Source organism: Notechis scutatus, chromosome 1 (genome assembly GCF_049901735.1).
Source record: "Notechis scutatus isolate UNSWTSFEM ecotype Mainland chromosome 1, rNotScu1.2, whole genome shotgun sequence".
Taxonomy (NCBI): Eukaryota; Metazoa; Chordata; class Lepidosauria; order Squamata; family Elapidae; genus Notechis; species Notechis scutatus.
Genome location: NC_142009.1, coordinates 303,009,892 through 303,031,591, shown reverse-complemented (window position 1 = coordinate 303,031,591; position 21,700 = coordinate 303,009,892). Strand labels below are relative to the sequence as shown.

The following is a 21,700-nucleotide window of genomic DNA, read 5'->3' as shown; positions in this document are numbered from 1 at the left end:
CACAGCCAATTGCTGCGCATCAGCTGTTTTACATACAAGGCTTGCAGCAGAAGGTGAGTTGCAAACACTGTGCGTGTGCAAAGCGTGCACACGGTAGGAAAACTTTTTGAAACCCACCACTGACCTAATGGCTATTGAATTCCTTCTTCAAGACCCCTCTATACTTCTTTATAACATGTGCTGGAATCCATGAATCTATTCAATAACAATTTTACATAAGCTGACTACTGTTTTTATTTGGAATTCTGTGTTTGTGACAGAGAAAGAAAATCTTTTTTCCTATAATCCCTTTTTCTCAATAAAGGAAATGATAAATGATCAGCATACAAATGTAAACAAACACATGTAACTGACAATATTGCCTAATTAGGTAAAGGCATTTCTGCAAGAAAACAACCAAGTTCAGAGATAACCAAGGACTCCCCCTTTCAACCCTGAGTTACAAATATTCTCTTCTATTGGAAACCTTAGTCACCATACTCCATTTTGTTTCTAGGGATTTGGTTTAATAGTGGAATTTCTCATTAAAACCTGTGCGACATGCAAACATTTCCTTCTGTGTTTTGAGCTACATGTTGTTTTCTCTTTTTCCTACAATAGGTCAGGGAAGACCCTGACTGAACATTAAAGATTTCAGGATGGGCAATTAAGGTACATCAGGAGGCCTAAATTGATTGGTATTATCCAATCATTAATATATCAGTACCTGAGGAATTCTTGGAAGCAGTTTGCCAGCGAAACTGTATTATTCCCACTATCACTGAAAAGAGGTACTTTAGCCTGAGAGACTGTTATTTGTATCACACATTGAGACTGCAAAATTGAGGAGGGATTTGAATTGGGCCTTCTCTTCTCTTGTCTACCACTTTTAACAATAAACAAATAACTTCTGAATACAGATAGTCCTTGACTTACAACCATCTGTTTAGTGACCATGAGAGGTTGCGATGCCACTAAAAAAAGTGACTCATGAACATTTTTCACATGTCTGTTACAGTATCCCCATGGTCATGTGATCAAAATTCAGCTGCTTGGCAACTGGCATGTATTTATGATTGTTGCAGTGTCACGTGATCAGCTTTTGTGATCTATCAAGCAAAGTCAATGGGGAAGTCAAATTCACTTAACGATTGTGTTACTGACTTAACAACTGCAGTGATTCACTTAACAACTGTGGCAAGAAAGATTGTAAAATAGGGCAAAACTCATTTAATCACTGCCTTGCTTAGCAATGGAAATTTTGGTTTCAACTGTGGTCATAAGTGGAGAACTATCTGTAGTAAAAGAAATAAGGATATTTATAACTTAAAATAATCAACTGCCATATATCTGAGTAAAGTGTTTAGCAGCTTATAATTAGATCATTTAGAAAGACTATCTGAACTGTATCTGATTTTGTGAGAAGATTCTTCAAAGGGAGCTCACACATTCACTTGACAAGTGTGAATAGGTTCATGTGTGAGAAAAGGATATGTTGTGTGCAAAAATGCATGAATAGGCAGGGTATAAAGTAGATGCCAGTCTGGAGCCTATTCCTACTGTTACTCCACCTTTTGCTGGTCTCTCCAGTCATAATCAAAAACTTCTCCAATCATCAGTGTGGCCTTTCATATGAAAAAAAAAGTCACCCAAATTTATGTCATTGCTATTAATAACATCATTTGATCTGATACTAGTTTTATTATCATAATTTAGTGATTATTGTTGTAGTGAAACAGATGCTGTCTGGATTTGCAGAAGTATTGGTTTCTTTAATTACCTCACAATGCAGCTGAGGTTACATATGCTGACTGTGGAGGGCAATCCCTTTTTATATTTTAATTCTCTTTTATGACTTCCTTTCTACATGTTGAGAAAATTAGCTGGGTATGAGAAATTGAGACCGAAAGGCATAATTAAAATAATTAAGCTATTTTCTTGTTTCCCTTTATTTGCTGTTTTCAAGTTGGCTTAACAAAATTTGACATATAATACTGTGCATGTTGTAATTTTAATCATTTGTTATCTATTGATAGTACATGAAAATGACACAAAAGATCATAATGGTAGATAAAATGAAATGGAATTAAATGTATTTTATATCATACCAATATATTGTGGATGTATTTCTATTTCATCAAAATAGTTGAGAACAGTTTCATCCTCAGTGTTTAAGTCCCTAAAAAGACTGAGGGATCTTAAGTATCGATCCTGGGCATAATGCGTTCCAGCAACAATGCTTTCAGGGAGATTCATGATTCGGTTTTTCAAGAATTCATCAGAAGCATTCAAAGAAACAACATAGTCTACAAAATAAAAAAACATTTCAGATATTATAATGGTATTAGAGTGACCTGCTTAGTTCATCTTTTGAATTACCTTTCTGTGCACAATGATGAATCAGTAGTATTGAGATCCTGTTTAAAAACTATATAAAGGATATATAAAGATTACAAGAATGCTGAAATATATATGGCTTACATGGAGACAAAATTTGATCTGAAACTACCAAGCACACATCTGACTTTACATAATTAAAGATATATTTTCTTTTATCTTTCATGCAAGATATCTTGAATGGACAAAATATCAATGTGAACAAATCATTTTTGAAAGATTAAATTCACATATTGTGCTGATTCAGGATATAATTTGCTCAGTTGTAGTTTGTTGCATAGTATTAACAGGATGACAGGGAATAGTATTTCATCACTTAAATACTATAATTTACATATTTCAGGACACAATTATATAATGGGCGGTTGCATCATTGTGTGTCTGTTACTTTGGCATCATTGCAGTTTATTACAGATGATGCTGTGTGTCTTGAAGAATCTGAAGTTAGCTAGAATCACACATGATAATCTACAAAACATGTTTTACAAACCTCGCTGGCTAGATTGAAATATAAATAACCAACCATTATATTTAGTGCAATAAGTGGGTTAGTCAAAATTCTTTCTGTTTTATTTACCATTAGATAAATAAACCATCTTTTTATTTATGTGAATATCAAGATATTTACTGCAGTTGAATTGTTAATTATAATTAATTACTTGTGTTTTTTAAAATTACTATTGTATTTACTGTAAATGCAAATCATTCACATGTTTTAATAATTTCAGTAACAAGAGATACTTGCCACAATGTTGCAACATAAACATACCTATCTTAGTTTCAAACAACATATCTTTTGCCATTTTATTCCCCACTGAATGTTCAGCATTTTCTGGCTGAATAGTCTGGATTTATTAGAAATCCATTCTCACATGAAGGAAATGACTTGACAGTTATAAACTAATGTTGAATTTAAGAAGTGTTTAACCAAGTTATTTGATTTATTTAATATTTTATATATTCTATAGCTTTTGGCCACTGGTTACAGAAATTGGCTAATATTGAGTTTTAAGTTTGATTGCCAATGTCTTTGTAGGATAGGTATTGTCCTGATTGTATTGAAGGTGGAAGCATTTAAGATTATTGAAGAGATATTATGTCCAGTTAGCAATTCTGGGATTAGTTTTGGAGTATGAAGTACCTTAGGCATTTTTACTCTATTTCCCACCTTGTTTTCATGCCCTTATCTTGCTGGACAATTTTTCAATGAGTAGTGGATTCATAACTGCACTGGCTGGATACTTCTGTATTTCTCACCAACTTCTTATATTGATCAATATTTAAAATAATATCTCACAGATGGGATTTGGCGTTGTGAAATCATTATGCTTTTAGTTATTTTTAAAGAAATTTTGTAGGAAGGTGTGCTGTTGTAAATTATGAATGGGGAAGGTCAAAGGCAATATGTAAACTTCCTTTCCCTCAAATACTTGTATTTGAGACTTCTACCTGAGACTTCTCAGAAAACAACAACTGAATGAAAAACTTCTAGTGACCTTCTATTGCTGCACCATAGAGAGTATCTTAACTTATTGCACCTCTGTATGGTTTGTCAATTGCACAGTGGCAGATAGGAAAGATCTCAAAGATCCATCTCATCCTGGGAACCCTTTTTCTGAAATATTACCATCTGGCAGATGGTACAGAATAATAAAAACAACCACAAATAGGCTGAAAAACAGCTTCTATCCCAGGGCAGTAGCTCTTTTGAATTCTACTGTATAGTGCAGCGTTGGTGTGGTGTTGGGGGTTTTCAGTTCAATGTGTGGAGTGTGAAGGATGTATGTTTGTGTTTATTTTCATGGTATGATGTGCACTGAAGATGGTGTTTGATTTTGTTGTACAGGTGCAATGACAATAAAGTAAACTAAACTATTTTCAGCTTGTGTCTTCTTATACCATAAATGTTATGGATGAAAAATATGTGTTAACAGAGCAGGATGTGGGAAAATTGAAGACAAAGAGCCTGTGATGACCAGGGGCATGGCACAAAGGCAACACAGTCAAATAAGCAAGAAGAGTCCCTTTATTATCTCCAACTTTGCCCCCAATGTCCAGGTTACCTTCCGCTGGAGAAAAACTCTCCCAGGAACAGCCTTTAACTGGAGAAAATTCAGTCCAAAGCAAGGTACATACAGACTGTAACTAAAAATCCAAACAAACCAAGCTGCAGTAATTAACTTAACATGACAGGAGAAGGACTTTTAGACTTGAAAGCACGGCAAAACTCATACAGTTGGGAAGACGCAGTTGGGAAGACACTAGGAATACAGATAAGCCACGACAATACCAGATAAATTCACAATTTGCTCCCAACAGCTTGCTGTGTGCAGCTTCCCTTTTTAAACACTGTGTTCCCAGCTGCAGCTAATGAAGGGAATCAGGACCCTTTCCACGTTGCTCCCCTCTCTGTTCCTCCCTATGTGCCCTAGGATGAAGAGGGGGTGGACCTGGGTCCTCCTCTGAATTCCCTCTCCCTTGCTCTACCTCTCCCCTGCTCTGCCCAGCCGGACTTTGCCCTTCTCCAATTTCTTCCACAGCCAATGGAGCCACACTCCCACTCCCTGTCAGCTGTTCGTCCTCCCCCTCCGAATCAGATTCTGACAGGGGCATGACAGAGCCTTTAGTTTTCAGCAGTATGTCACTTACATTTTTATTATGAATGCTTTCCACATTTTCTCAATTCCCATATGACTACAACCAATCTAGGTTTAAAAATAGAATTAAAATAAATATTGCAAGTATGCTTACCAGGAGTTATTAATTTGTCATAGCGATACATTTTGCCTCTCATATCATCATCTTCTTCCTCCTCTTCAACTATTTAAAAAAAATTAACATGGTTTTAAAAACAACTGGGATTTTGCAGTTTGCAATAGAGGTCTAGTATTAATGAGTATATTTTGGGCTATTCCAAATATAATTATTGCCCTTGCTACTAACTGCCAGATTATACACCTTTCTTTAGTCTTAGTCTTACTCTTGCTTCTTTCCCTTTCATTTTTGTAGATAATCATGCTATAACCTTATGTATATTACTGACATTTTCCTAAACATTTCTGGGTCTTCTGAATCTAAGGCTGAAAAAAATATAGACAACTATTAGAAGGCAGGACAGACATTTTTCTATGTTTTTATTCCCATGCTGCATTTGTTTAGATTTTCCCACACTGTATTTGTCTGAATTTGTCAGATACCATATAATTAATTTATAATGGGTAGAGACCTTAAAAAAGATACATAAAATTAGGGTCTTAGATAACCAGTTACAATGATCTCATTCCATTCCATCATGAGCTTCGTAAATTTATTCATAAATAAATAAAATTAAAAGGGGAGGCAGATGTTGAATGGAAATGATAGGATGAAAAACTTTATGAGGCTATGGGTCTCATAATTTCATAAATACCATATGGTTAAAAGAATACATAATATATTTTTACCTAGAATTTCAGTAAGTTTTACATTAAATATTAGGCTGTGAGAAAACAGGAGACAAAGTGCCTTGATAATTGATTGCATATTATATTTTGACTAAATAATTCCATTTCAGCTGAAGAAACTTTTTGGATGAGAAGCGAAGTGCCTTCAAAGAAAAAAACCAGAAAGTCCAGTTGCCTCTTGAAAAAGCACCTTTGGGACAACCATGACCTGGATGACTGAGAATCTTCATAGACAAATTTTTCACTATTTCATCAGCCTCATGAAATTACTAGTTTTTCTATATGAAGAAACATACATATAACTGACTATACGCAAATACATTTATACATAGATACCATGCATATTATAGCATGTGAATACTGATACAGTATTTTCAACGGAAAGTGAGGTAAAACTGTTTAGTGTTGCCCTCTGTGCAGAACAGACTGCCTTTTAGAATTTCTCAGCAGCAGTCTTTCTTATCGTTTGCCATGTTCTGGGCATATTAATTATCCATGATTGTCACTAGAACATAGGTGCTATAAGATGAATACTTTATTTCAGCACAATTTACAAGGTAGGAGAAATCTGTTATTGTGAAACTGGCCACAGGTAAGTAGCTGTAATGCAATGCAATGCACTCTACATTAAGTTCTAATAAAGCAGTATACAAATACTTACTGTTAAAAAGATCTTTTGCCAGGTCATAGATTTTTGGAAACCCATCCAAAACGTACCCTTGGTTTTTACAAGGCATAGACATTAGCATTTCCTTCATGAACCGAATCACATAGTTATCATCTAGACGACCTAATTTTAATGGGAGATGTATTAGTTGAGGCAGAGTGGTCAAAACTGAAAATTACTATTATCTATACACATACTTATTATACCTATAGTGTATTAGAATTACATACCCATAGTTACTTTAACTATAGCTTGATCAATTAGCCCAATTAAACTGATCCATAAACTAACTGCAAAGATTGGCAATTCACAACATGCTACAGTAAAACATGGTTTGCTAGTTTGTGACTCAGTTTGTTGCACAAATCAGTCAATGGGGTGAATTTATAGCTCAGCTAATGAGCATTTGCTGGGGACAAACTGACAAGCTGGCAAGGATAAAGCTGGGTGGCAAGATTTTGCTTTTTCTTTATTGTTGTTTGCTATTGTGACCCCCCCACCCCCAGAAATCTGCTTCTTAAAATGGGTAGCCTTACAATACTTTTAAATAAATAAGGAGGGGGAAGTGATGGTGGATGCAGCATTCTATCTATGTCTTCATGGCTTCTAACAAATGCCTGCAATTCAGCGTATTGTTTGAATGTAGGCTATCAGTCTTTTATTAGACAAATAATTTTCATTTATATGGCATTTTTTTTCTGTAAGAATGGATGTCAGTTGATTCAGTTGTATCTGAGAATATAAAGGAATGGAATCAGGCACCAGAAAGTTATGTTTTTATAATCTGATTAAGCCTTAAACCCTTCAATCATTATTTCCATAGTAGTGCTCTTTAACATTTCTGCAATTGGCTGGATTAAAAAAATTAAACTAACTTTCCACATAATGCTTCATATCTAATCTAATCCCTAGGCCACGGGTGTGAAACGCGATCATGTCATGTGATGTATCACGGCATACATTTTTTTGTCTTTGTGGAGCTGGGGTGGGTGTGGCCTGCATGAGGGCCCTCCGGCATGAGGGCCACCAGTTTGACTGGCCTGTGCCTAGGCAGAACACTTTTCAGAAATGATTCAAAATAATGTACCAATAAATAATGTACCAATAAAAACTTCAAAGTTTCTCCAAGGAAAGTTCTTTTCTGCTAATCATTAAAGCAACATTTATAGATTTTTTTAGTGGGGAAAAAAGTTTGTGTACTTTAAGGCAGTGATCCCCAATCTTTTTTACGCCGCGGCCCGGTATCCCCAACCTTTTTTATGGTGCGGCCCGGTACCGACATCAGCTGGGCGCCGCCATCTTGTTTTGATGAAAAAGTGCTTCCGGTGAGCTTTCTACCCGGAAAAGCTCACCGGAAGCACTTTTTCATCAAAACAAGATGGCGGCGCCCAGCAAGCCAGTGGCCCGGTAGGACTTGTTCCACGGACCGTACCGGTCCGCGGACCGGTGGTTGGGGACCCCTGCTTTAAGGGACAGACTCATAATTCAACTCTTAAAGCAGCTGCAGTGGTGTTTCAGGCTCATACATTTCCAAACACACATAGATATACTTTCCTCTGTAGTTCAAAATAATTATTTAATAGCTTTTCAACAAGAGCCAGTTTGGTGCAGTGGTTAAATCATCCAGCTAGAAACTGGGAGACTGTGAATTTTAGTCCTATTTTGTTCACAAAGTCAGCTGAGTGAGCTTGGGCCAATCATTCTCTCTCAGCCTAGGTGGGAGGCAATGGCTGATCTAATGATGAGTGATTGCAGGTAATCCTCGAGTTATGACCACCACTGAGCCCAAAATTTATGTCGTTAAGTTAGGCATTTGTTAAGTGAGTTTTGCCTCATTTTACAATCTTTCTTGCCACAGTTGTTAGTGGTTGCTAAGTTAGTAACCTTGTTGTTAGGCTTCCCTGTTGACTTTGCTGTTAGAACGTTGCAAAAGATGATCACAGGACCTTGCAATCTGAATATTGAGCACATGATCATGCGGCTGCTGCAAAGGTTGTAAGTGTGAAAAATGGTCATAAGTCACTTGTTTCAGTGCCGTTGTAACTTTGTGCAGTCACTAAACGAACTGTGTAAGTCAAGGGCTACCTGTATTTCTCCTTAGAGCAGCTGAAGGGATGTTCAATCATCATTCATCATTAGATCTATCAAATCTTCAATTGCAGTGTTCAATATCATCATCATTTTAAACATTGTCTATCCACAGCAGGATAAAGGCCTTTATATAGTGGGGTGCTAATACATGTGTGACAACCAGCTCTGTCAGTTCCATTGCTGCTCACTGTGCTGCAAGGCTGCCAAAGAGCTGATGTGGATGGTACATATTTTATAGCTCTGCTCTTCTCTCAAGCAGCTTGCAAAATTCCTGAAAATTTTAATACCGGTAGTTTTTGACTTATGACCACAACTGTGCCCCAAAATTCCATTGTTAAGTGAGACATTTGTTAAATGAGTTTTGCCCCATTTTATGACCTTTCTTGCCACGGTTGTTAAGTGAATCATTGCAGTTAAGTTAGTAACATAATTCTTAAGTGAATCTGTCTTCCCCACTGACTTTGTCAGAAGGCTGCAAAAGGTGATCACATGACACCAGGACACTGAAGGAGTCATAAATATGAGTCAATTGCCAAGCATCTGAATTTTGATCATGTGACCATGGGAATGTTGGAATTGTCTTAAGTGTGAAAAATGGTCATAAATCACTTTTTCAATTGGGTTGTGACTTCAAATGGTCACTAAACAAACTGTTGTAGGTTGAGGACTACCTGTAATCAGCTCTTGTGAACTGTTATGAATGGGTTCTACCATACCACTCATTCCATACTTTATATTGTCTAGATTTTTGTAGCCAAAATCTGGTGGCCTGTCCATTACAACAATACTATTTCCAGCTATTTCTATCATTTCTTTCCTGCTTTCCTATTCATATTTTATCTCATGTTTATTTTCCTCTGAAGCGTTCACCATAATCTGGATGAGACTGATGAACCTGAGAGGTGATAAAGGCATGGAAAATTGAATCAGCCACAAATGGTTGAGATGACAAAACATTCAAAGCTATAAATCATGGTTTGCAAACCACAAAATATAGGTTTACACAAAATCAATAAAACCAGGTTACAGTTCCATATTTTTGTGAATACAATCAAGAAAGTTAAATGGAAGAAACACTATAAGAAAACCATTGCATTTACTCTAGAAGAGTGAATTTTTGCTAATTTTTTCATTAACCTGAATTTTGCTCCATGTTTTCTTTAACTCCATCTAACAATTCTTGTGCTTCTTCTATATTATCTGCTTGTTCTTCCTCCTCCTCTTCCTCTTCTTCTTCCCCTTCTTCTACAGACTCTGTTCCCTCTCGAGGAGCAACTAATTTTTCCTGCAGTTTAAATTAAAATAAAATGACAAGAAAATTTGAACTAAATTTTGATTCAGCTGGGGAAAAACTAAAGCAACTTTGCCCCGTTGTTTCTACAATCTATGAAAGAGTTCCCCAATGTTTCCGGTTTTGTAGACAGTGGAGGTGGGGGGAAAGGGAATGGTTTCACGCAAATATCCACTTATGCATCTCTGACTCTGAACAGTATACATACCAAATAAATTAAAAAGTTTTTTTTTAATAAAAGATACACAATCAAGTTATTCCAGAGAATAGTGAATAGCTAATCCATATGAACACACCCTTAGCAAGATGGATCAGCATCAAACATTTCAGATCCCGATCCTCCCACGAGAGTTGCTGAAAAAGGTCAGCTTTGATCAGAGGTGGTATTCAGCAGGTTCTGACCAGTTCTGGAGAACCAGTAGTGGAAATTTTGAGTAGTTCGGAATACCACCTCTGATTGGCCCCGCCCCAATCTATTCTCTGCCTCCCGAGTCCCAGCTGATTGGCTGGTTCTTCTTTGGTTGCCCTGCACAGGAGAACGGAGCTGGAAAGCAGGTTAGAGGGGTGGGGAGGGAATGGAGATTTAGCAGTATCCTTCCCCTGCCACGCCCACTAAGCCATGCCCACCAAGCCACACCATGCCCACCAAGCCATGCTCATAGAACTGGTAGTAAAAAAAATTGAATCCCACCACTGGCTTCGATGCCTTAATTGAAAATAGTTAACTAACTTTAGTTGTACAAATGTAATCATGACTATTACTAAACCTGTCCACCCAAATTCAAGGCTGAGTTTAAAAACTTGCCCTTGCTACTGCAAACTTAAATCTTCATTAGAAATGTGACATTATCAACGAAAATTTGAATTCCTATTCCCTGATTGGTTTTGCACCCTGAATTAGAAATCAGATGCCATGTCTGTATTGGCCTTAGTCCATGATGATACAATTGATTTAAACTTTGTACAAATCCAACTTTTGATGATTGTGCCAATAAACTTTAAACTGATTTTTAAAGTTTAAACTGGACTTCTATGTTTAATTTAAAGAACTATTTAAGAGAAATGTACATAGAAGTCTACCATACTGAAATACATTATTTAACAGCTGAACTACATATGTTCCAATTTTTCTATTGAAATATTGAGAAGCAGAGAATAGAATGAACCTAAGTTATAAAGCACATGTTTTGCTTGCAAAATGAATTATTTTCAGACATCATGACAGAAACCATAAAATGCATAATCTGATGACGTACAATGCAGGACATTTTTGTTTTTAAATATGTTACTGTAAACTGTATTTTTAATTCTACTCATACTTCTGTAATCTTTTATAACAGCCCACAACATCAGTGATCTGCTTACCAGATTTTCTATGGCTTTAGTGATCACTTCCTTTATTTTAATGTGGTGCACTTTGTAATATTTGCATAGTTCTTCTGCAATTGAAGTTTTCCCTACTCCAGGAGGACCAAGTATACAAATTTTAACTGGCTAAAAGAAAAGGATTTAAAATGCATATTTATTAATAATTCTTCATGCACCATGACCAAATTTTTTTTTTAAAAAAAACCCTATCTTTTACTTAGGTTCACAATGACTGATACAGGCTGGAAAAAAGCCTTCAATTCTGGTTCAATTCTAGGCTTCCTGCTATCATAGAAGACTGGCTGGCAAAACACTGCTGCTATCGGTGTTCTGCCAATTAAGACATAGTGGCACAATAGTTGAAACATAGCAATCGTTAAGAGGATGAAGGGCACTGCTTTTTTTAAAAAAGAACAACAGAGTTGGAAGGGACTCTAGAGGTCTTCTAGTACAACCCTCGCCTTAGGCAGGAAACCCTACACTACTTCAGGCAAATGGTTATCTAATCTCTTCTTAAAAACTTCTAGTGTTGGAGCATTTACAACTTCTGGAGGCAAGTTGTTCCTTTGATTAATTGTTCTAGCTTATGTGGTGTATTGCATATTCCCATTAGGTCATGGCAGCAGCCCCTCTCCCCCAATAGCACAAACATCTACCCATAGCGGGGAAATAGCTCTATCCATACTGACTAATCCATCCATGGCTGTAAAATAGCTTAGGATATAATATAATTGAGGAACCTTTCCCCAAGGACCATATGTACACCAAGCTCTATTTTTGTAACCTTTAGAGGATTCCTGATGATTGATAAAAAGCATACTCCCCAGGGGTGGGATCCAACCGGTGTAACTACCGGTTCGGTGATTTTACGTTTTGCGCACACATGTGCCTGACGCGCACTGCGCGCACATATATCATCATCAGCTAGCTGCCTGGACAGCGCTGCATGCAGGTGTGCAGCAGTTGAAAAAGCACTTTTTTCCTGCTTTTTCAACGGCAACTGTGTCGTGCAAAGCAGCTGTGGTTCAAAAAGCAGGAAATAAAGGTCAGGTAAGAGACAGGGTGGGCGGGCAGGCCAAAACAGCAGCAGACATAGAACCGGTTCTATGTATGCTCTCTGTCTGCTGCTCTTCAGAGCTACCAGTTCTACAGAGGTGGACAGAACTGGTAGAATCCCACCCCTGATACTCCCATGTTAATATAGTTCAAATTGCAGTTTACAACTGATATACAAATACACATTTTCTCCAAATTGTACAGGAAATACGTAGTAGTTCACAGTTCACTCATGAATTGCAAGTATGGATTTCCATTATGATTACCAATAATCCACGAGTTAGTTTATACTCATTGACAACTTGTTCAATGTTTTCTACTATCCCTCCTTGAGCAACCCATTTTATGTTGAAGTTCTCCTTCAAGAATACGGCTTCCATTCGTAGATTCACAAACAATTCATCCAAGTATGTTTGCTGTAGGAAGTGCAAGAAACTGTTATTAGCAGTATTTATAAACAACCTTTCTGCATAGTACAATATAGCAGCACACTTCATAACAGAAATTAAAATTATAAATGCAAATAGATAACAAAAAAGGTAAAAAAACACTTCTCTAAATGTCCAATGAATTATAACCATCTTAATCTTGGGATTAGAAAAAAATGAACTTTATCCAGGCTATAACTATAAAGTTTTACTAAGTACCCCCTAGTATAAAACTAATCTAGAGACCCTTCAGAGTCAGCTGGGAACTGTACCTGCTGTGACAAAATCCATTAAAATATATCAACATGAACATTACCAAGGTTGATACTTAGGTTTATCTTTTGGGATTTGTCATATAGTAAATGAATAAATGAACTATCAATTTAAAAGATGGAAAGTATTGCTTATAGATTTAACTGATTACTCACATTCTCTCAAATTACTCCCCCCCCCCCACCCTGCTCCTTTTCTGTTAGTTAGAAGTCTGAGATTTTGACCACATTGGATATCCTGAGCATCTTCAAATCTTATTTTTAAATGGCAATATACTTCTTCTTTCCTCGTATTGTAAATACCAGTTGCAATCCTCCCATCTTGATCAACTTCTGCCAAAGCTGCTATATGAAATGAGAAGGAAACTGCAACCAGTTGAACTTTATCAAATTTACAAGGCTGCCCAACTCCATGACAATTCTTAGCAACATAATGTATTTTAAAAAGAAATAGATATACAATGGGAAAATACAAATACCCAGAATAGAACAATAAACACCTGATCTGATATAATAACATTCCCACAAGCTAACCTAGCTAAAAAATGTAAGGCCTTATTTAAATGAAGTCAATGTGAGGGCAATACAAATCTCTTCTTCAAATAATCTATCCTTTCTAGTAGAAAATATTCAGAAAGATAAGAGTACCGTTAATTCTTTGCTTAGGAAAGCATTTTCTCTTGGAACCTTCTGTATTTTTCCTGGGCCCACATTTTTGCTGATGCACTTGAGAAAAACAACAACTGAGTTTCAAATCTACCACAAATAACAAATCATTAAACACACAAAGTCTATTGCTTATTATCTTTTAACCCATAAAGCTGTAATATTAACACTTAATATTGAGTCAATGGTGCTAAGAAACAAAGCACAATCCACCACCTTTTTGCTCAGTGCTATCCCTGCACTTCTATACAAAACTGCTGCAGGTTGTAGAAGCTGTACACTAAGCAACTTCTTTATAATAAGTGTTTTATGATGCAAAGATGTTGATTTGCAAAATTCTACATTTTTAGTTAAGAGATATGATCCAGACACATCCTTAAATTGTATAACTCCATTCAGGAGATTTATCATCTTTCAAAGATTGTGATCCTGGAACAATAATTATCTTTTTCTTGTCTGGTTTCAGGTTTAATATATTCTTCTTTTAATCTATTACTCATTTCAGGCAGGGGAGAATTGGAAAGCGTAGGTGTGACCTTCCAATGGTTCTGATTCCTCTGACAACAGTAAATGCCAGACTATTTGCCCCCTTAGCTCTATAAATCACATGTGTATTCTATATTTCATTTGTTTTCTATGTGCTACATCTAATTGTATTTAGGACAGAGATTTTGAAAATGTGTTGCGTACCATGAAAATAAATCTGACAGTTAAAATTCTTCAACCATTTTACCTTCACAATTTCACCCAGGGTTTGTGTTGATTCATCCACTGCAACTAAGTAATTGGTCCTCGGTCTATGATCTGCTATATTCTGCAACACTCTAATGTGAATGGATACATAGAATGTACAGTGAATGCATAGTGTATAATAAATATATAAAAGTGAGGAAATAATAATTTAGTTTCTTCCACATAATTCCTGAAAAATTTATTCAGTAGGGTTTGTGGATTTAAAAGGGCAATGGTGGAGTGTTGGGAGTGGAAGTTGATATCTGGCCAAAAGTAATTAGAGTTATCCCTTCCATATTAGCACTCTATAACTATTGCTTTTTTTTGTTCAATAAAGTCCAATTTTCAGAGACTGCCTGGCCAAATTCCTGCAGATTTCTTGACAAAGTTTTTCAGAATTGGTTGCTATTGCCTTCTTCCTAAGGCTGAGAGAAAGTAATTAGCCCAATGTCTCCTAGCTGTCTTTGTGCCAAACACAGGACTAGAAGAAGTCTTTAGTGTTCTAGTCTGATATCTTAACCACTCTTCCAGACTGGTTCTTTATATCAAACTGGCACTCTAATTATTACTCACAGATAATTAAATCAGATAATCAATTGCATCATTTCATGCACATTTAGGTCTTCGGGTGCTCAAATGACACCAAAGTTTTACTTTCTTCAGGTACTTGGCATTAGGCAACATTCCTTTTCATATGCAGGAATTTGTAAATTAAAGTGCAGGAATTTGTAAATTAAAAAAAAATCAATTTGGAAACCTACAAAAAGCTTAAAGCTGGTTTACATTCTATTTATTTATTTGTATCTTGCCTTTATTATTTGTACACATAACTCAAGGCAAAGAACATATTAACTGATTCAGTGCCATTAACATGAAGGGAACATGCTATTAATTTCAGCAAGGCTACAGGGAAGACATCAGCAAAATTCTGAAGTTTTGGGTTGTAGATTGTTCTCGACTTATGGCCATAATGGAGCCCAAAACTTTTGTTACTAAGTGACTTGTGCCCTGTTCTATGACTTTTTTTGCAATAGTTGTTTAGTGAATCACTGTAGTTGTTAAGTGAATCATACAGTTGTTGAGCAAATCTGGCTTCCCCCCATTGACTTTGCTTGACAGAAGCCAACTGGGAAAGTTTCAAATGATGATCATATGAACTCAGGACAGTGCAACTGTCATAAAATACATACCAGTTGCCAAGTGCTCAAATTTTGATCACAAGGCCAGGGGAATGCTGCAATGGTCCTAAGTGTGAAAACCAGTCACAAGTCACCTTTTTCAGTGCCGTTGTATCTTTGAACTGTCACTAAATGAATGGTTGTAAGTCAACAAAAGCAAAAAAAAAATAAGTATACTTACGCTGCTAAGTCAGTAATGTGAATGGTTGGAACCACATTTCGTCCATCTCCAAAACATGGTATTGTAGGAGTCTCACCAAGCCAAGACAACTGCAAATATTTACCAAGTAGCTTAATCTATCATAAATACAGTTGTATGCACCATTCCTTTAAGAAGGTAGCTTATCAATTAAAAGGACCACATTAATTACAGGCTTTATAGGACTTGAATACTACATCTGGTTTTAAGTATTATAAACAGCCATTAAATGCCAAGAAATTACAGGTAAAAATGGTAGAGAAAAAGCACGACTGCAAAATGTATCACGGCTTTTTTGTTTTTGTGGTGACCGAAGTAGATTAGGAACCATGAGTGGGAACGAACCCCTTGGATAAGGAGTAGAAATCTGTTTTGAGTTGAAGGCAGCACTTCAGTATTGAATGACTTGTCATGGACCATATTTCAAAAACAGGTAAGCCAAAGTAAGTAGGTTGTACCAGGACAGAAATAAATATTTTAATGTGTTTAAAACTACATGGAATGTAATAATAAATACACTGTAATCAGTAGCAACTTCTGAAAACCTCTAGGGTTCTATTTAATGATGGGGGAGGCTACAGTTTCAGGCAATGCACTCTATAGCTATTGCAATCTGCAGGTTTGAAGAAGCTCCATTAGAAGACTGTGCTGGGATTACCTAGCCTTTCTAATCTGTTAGGTTAGATATGTTTTTTTCTGGATAAGTGGTACTTGTACAATATTAATTTTGTAGTACATTACCTTAAAAAAGTAGTGGAGAAGTCTTTCTTCAGCTCCATACTGAACACCTGAAGCAATAACGTATGTGTCAAATTTGTTTCTGTTCTGGGGAGAAAGATTTTAAAAAAACTCTGTTCAAATAAATTTCAAAACTTAACTGACATAGAATTGACATAGAATTGATTCAATGGAGAAAGCAAAACTTTTCCATGCAGAATTTTTTGGAAGGAGAGAAGCAGAGGCAGAGAAAGAGGTCTCATTAATTGAGTTTCAAGAGGAACAACTGGAGATTGAAGAAGAGGAAGGTGCAGTAGGTGGACAGGTGGATAGTAAAGAACAGCGTGAAGTGAGATCCACGAGAGCTGTTAGACCTAAATATAAAGCATAATCATGGAAGAAAAAAAATTGATTACAATGAATATAAATGGACTCAATTCAGCTGTTAAAAGAAGGAAAACTTTTCATAAATTAGAGAAATTAAAATTTGATATAATTTGTTTACAAGAAGTACATATCAAAAAACAACATGAACAATTGTTAGTACAACCAAAATTAGGGAAAATATTTACTTCTTTGACTCAATGTAAGAAAAGAAGAGTGGTTCTATACATCAAAGAGGTCATCTCAGCAAAATTGATTTATACGGATGAAGACGGAAGAGTATTAATGGTGGAAATAATGGACAATAATATAAAAATACTTTTGATTGCAATTTATGCTCCGAATGATAAACAAGAAGAATTTTATAAAAAATTACACATGAAAATAACTGGACTGGACTATGTTAATATAATTATGATGGGAGATTTTAATGGAATTGTGGACAATAAACTGGATTATATAGCAACAACAACAAAGCAAAATAGAAAGACTCTCCCTAAATCTTTTTTTAAAATGACAGATGAATTAATCTTAAAAGATATTTGGAGAGAAAGAAATGTTAAAGCTAAACAATATACTTTTTATTCAAATAGACATTTATCATGGTCCAGATTGGATATGATTTGGATCTCATCAGAATTAATATCTAATAGTCAAGAAACAAATATTGAAACAAGTACTTGGGCAGATTATAGCCCAATGACAATTAAATGGAAGGGACAAAAAAAAAGATCGAGATGGATGTTAAACAATACTATTTTAAAGGAAAAAGATTTTACACAATGGATGGAGAAAGAATTGGTTTTTTTCTTTAGGGAAAATAAAAAAGAAGATACTTCATCGCAGAATGTTTGGGATACAATGAAGGCATATATTAGAGGTTTGATAATAGATTATATAAGAAGAAAGAACATTAGGAAAAGGCAAGCCACTAAGATCTTGGAAGATGAGTATAAAAGACTTGAAAAAGAATTACAGAAAATGCCACAGAGAAAGGACATTAAGTTAAAAATGGATATAACCAAACATAAAATGGGTCTAATAGAAAAAGAAGAATTAGCACAAAAAATTAGAAATGCTAAACAGAATTATTTTGAAGATGCAAACAAACCAGGTAGATGGCTAGCATATAAATTGAGAAAAGAGAAAGAATCAAGAAAAATATCGAAGTTAATAGATGATCAAGGCCAAGTTTGTTATGGTAACAAGGAGAAAAAGGAAATTGTTCAAGATTTTTATGGGCAACTATATAAACAAGAGAATATTGATGAAGAAAAAGTTAAACAGTATTTACAGAATGCTAACCTACCGAAGATGCCTAAAGAGATTGAAGGAATGCTAGAAAGCAACATAACAATGATGGAATTAACTGAAGCACTTAAGAAACAAAATAATGGGAAAGCACCGGGTCCAGATGGGCTTCCGGCAGAATTCTATAAAACATTTCAAGAATCATTGAGCATTCCATTGCTTGAAGTTATGAATGAAGCTATGTCAAAGAAGATGATACCTAAAACATGGTCAGAGGCTTATATTACACTTATTCCAAAAGAAGAGGCTGATCCACTGCAAATTAAGAACTATAGACCTATTTCTCTATTAAATGCAGACTATAAAATTTTTGCTTCAATTTTAGCAGAAAGACTTAAAAATACTTAAACAATTTCATCCACCCAGATCAAAATGGATTTCTGCCAAAGGGACAAATTAGAGATAATATGAGAGTAATTTTGGATACTTTGGAATATTATGAGGCACATCCTGAAAAGCAAATGGCTTTGATATTTCTAGATGCTCAAAAGGCATTTGACAACGTGAACTGGAGATTTATGTTATTACTATTGGAACAGATGGGTTTTGCCAGAAAATTTGTTCAAGCAATAGAAGCCATATACAATAAACAGACAGCAAAGGTAATGATGGAGGGAGAACTTACAGATTTTATTAATATAAGAAGAGGCACAAGACAAGGATGTCCCCTATCTCCTTTGCTATTTGTATTGACTTTGGAAGTGTTGAATAGAAATAATAGAGATGATAAAAGCATAAAAGGAATGAAAATTAAAAAGGAAGAATTTAAATTGCAAGCTTTTGCTGACGACTTAGTCTTTATTTTGGAAGATCCGTTAGAAACAGCTCCAAAGTTATTGGAAAAGATAGAGATATGTGGTGAGGTGGCTGGTTTGAAAATAAATAAAGACAAAACAAAGATTTTGACAAAGAACATGCTACTGAGACAAAGAGAAGAACTGGCAGACCTGTTGAAAATCCAAGTTACGAATAAGGTTAAGTATCTGGGGATACATTTGACAGCAAGATGTAGCACATTAAAAGAGAATAATTATATTAAACTTAAACAACAGATAGCTATAGACTTGAAGAAATGGGAAAATTTGCAATTGTCATTAATAGGGAGAATTTCAACAATTAAGATGAATATTTTACCCAGAATCCTATTTCTTTTTCAAACAATACCAATTAGGCTCGGAAAAGACTATTTTGATGATTTAAATAAAATTATGTTGAAGTATATATGGCAAGGTAAGAAAGCGAGAATAAAGCTAAAGCTTTTGCAAGATGCTAGAATTAGAGGAGGTTTTGGCCTGCCCAATTGGGAATTGTACTATCAAGCTGCAAGTTTGATGTGGGTTAAGGAATGGATTGTTGACATTAGAAGGTCATGACTTGCTGTTGGGTTGGCATGCTTTTTTATGGTATAAGGGAACTAAAACACAGGGTTATTTTAGAAGACATTATATACGGGAGTCTTTGTGGTTAAACTGGGAGAAGATAAAAAGACAATGTTATTTGAAAATTCCAGTTTGGTTATCGACTATTGAAGCATTTTCCTATCCTATAATTTATAAGAAGGAACAAACAGTTAGATATGGGGAACTATTGGATGAAAAGGGTGAACTTAAATCGATACAAAATTTAGAGGAACAAGGTATAAAGATGAATTGGTTTTCATATGCGCAAATACATTCAAGGTATGATGAAGATTTTAAAACAGAGGGATTCTATGATAAACAGACTGATCTAGATAAGATCTTGATGGGTACTGATGAGAAGGTGATTAAAAAATTATATGGTTATTTACTGGGAATTAAATTAGAAGAAGAACAAGTTAAAGAAACTATGATTGTTTGGGGGAAGAATTTTGGATATGGGATTGATTTAGAGAAATGGCAAAAATTGTGGTCTCAAAATTATAAAATGACAATGTCAACAGCATATAAGGAAAATTTGTATAAGATGTTTTACAGGTGGCATTTCCCCCCGACAAGAATAGCAAGAATGTTCAAGAACAAATCTGAAAAATGTTGGAAATGTCATCAGATACCTGGCTCATATTACCATATGTGGTGGACTTGTGAGGACGCTAAAAAATATTGGACTAAAATTCGCATGTGGTTGGAAAAAATGACAAAGAAACGTATAGATTTGAAACTGGAGTTCTTTTTATTGGGAATCTTACCAGATACATATAGTAAAGATTTGAAATATCTGATTGTAAATGTGTTAACAGCGGCTAGGATTGTATTTGCTAAAAACTGGAAGAATGAGAAAATACCATCACAGGAAGAAATTATTCAGAAAATATTGGAATGTGCTGAGGTGAGTAGATTGACATTTGAAATTAGAGAGCAAGAGGATAAACAATTTTATGAAATTTGGGATCTTTTTTATCAATGGCTAGATGATAAAATACGATAATAGAATATTTAGAAAGTTAGATAGTAAGGAATACCTTTTTTTTTCTTTTGCCTATGTTATTTGACATTATATCTATAAAGTGTTTTTAGGATAGATTTGGTATGATTATATGATTTGTTATAGAATAAACTGTTTAAAGTATTGTTATCTCATAAAGCATGAATGATTAAAAGTATAGTCAAATGATTTATTAATAGCGATATTAGGATATATGTTTGGATTGACAATATGAGTTGTTATGTAATATAACTGTAATTGAGACTACGAAATGAATGCACAAAACTAATGAATCAACCGACACACTGTATGTACATAAGAGAGTTGATGTTTTAATGTTTTGTTTGTCTTGTTTGTTTGTAGAAAATCAATAAAATTGTTTCCAACAAAAAAAAAAAAAACTTAACTGATTTCCTTTCTCTAGTAACAACCCATATATTAAGATAGAAGAGAATAAATTAGAACAACAAACTGGATGGAGATAAAAGAAGTAACTAGGCTGAGAATAAGAAAAAAGTCCTGTTTATATATTATTTAAAATGTTAAATTTAATAGGCAAATAAAAACTTCTAAGTAAAGGCTAATTGTCAGGCTAATCTTCAAAATAAGCAGACATTTTAGTAACTTCAATCATTTTTACTTCCTGACAATTCCTTACTTTCAATAGCCTGTGTTCTTGTTAGCCAATGAAAGGATGATGCTATCGCTGTATTTGGTGGGGGGGGGGTGTTAGGGAGGAAATTATTCAACTTCTTTATAGGGGTTCTCAGATTATTAGTCCCAATCTTGTAGGGAGTTGTGAACATCAGATGGGGGTTGCAAAACTAAATCCTTTGACAGCACTTCTGTCTTGTACTTTGCAAGGATGACTTTGAAAAATTGTGCATGCATGAGGGTAAATTTATTTATTTATTTATTTATTTGGTTTGTCAATTGCTTACAAGATAATAGGTATAAGTAAAAACATAGTTACATGGATACATATAAGAAAAATAAAAAAATAAAAGAACCAATAGGACAGGGACGGTAGGCACGTTGCAGAAAGTTTGGGAACGATTGTGATATAGAGTGCTATATCTAACCCTAATCCTAGTAAATCAATTGTGGTATTCATGAAG

At 35.1% G+C, this 21,700-nt stretch overlaps 1 protein-coding gene across 1 annotated transcript in view; it reads right to left on the bottom strand.

Moving 5' to 3' along the window:
* The window catches only part of AK7 (adenylate kinase 7), a 45,663-nt gene that overhangs the window by 17,611 nt on the left and 6,352 nt on the right, over positions 1 to 21,700 (bottom strand). Inside the window, exons 6-15 of the mRNA XM_026679382.2 lie at positions 16,509 to 16,592; positions 15,750 to 15,838; positions 14,392 to 14,482; positions 13,641 to 13,718; positions 12,559 to 12,708; positions 11,234 to 11,362; positions 9,715 to 9,862; positions 6,481 to 6,609; positions 5,128 to 5,196; positions 2,088 to 2,285 (exon numbers count right to left, since the gene is read on the bottom strand). Of these exons, the coding sequence (XP_026535167.1) occupies positions 2,088 to 2,285; positions 5,128 to 5,196; positions 6,481 to 6,609; positions 9,715 to 9,862; positions 11,234 to 11,362; positions 12,559 to 12,708; positions 13,641 to 13,718; positions 14,392 to 14,482; positions 15,750 to 15,838; positions 16,509 to 16,592 (1,165 nt within the window). The remainder of the gene's footprint in view (positions 1 to 2,087; positions 2,286 to 5,127; positions 5,197 to 6,480; positions 6,610 to 9,714; positions 9,863 to 11,233; positions 11,363 to 12,558; positions 12,709 to 13,640; positions 13,719 to 14,391; positions 14,483 to 15,749; positions 15,839 to 16,508; positions 16,593 to 21,700) is intronic.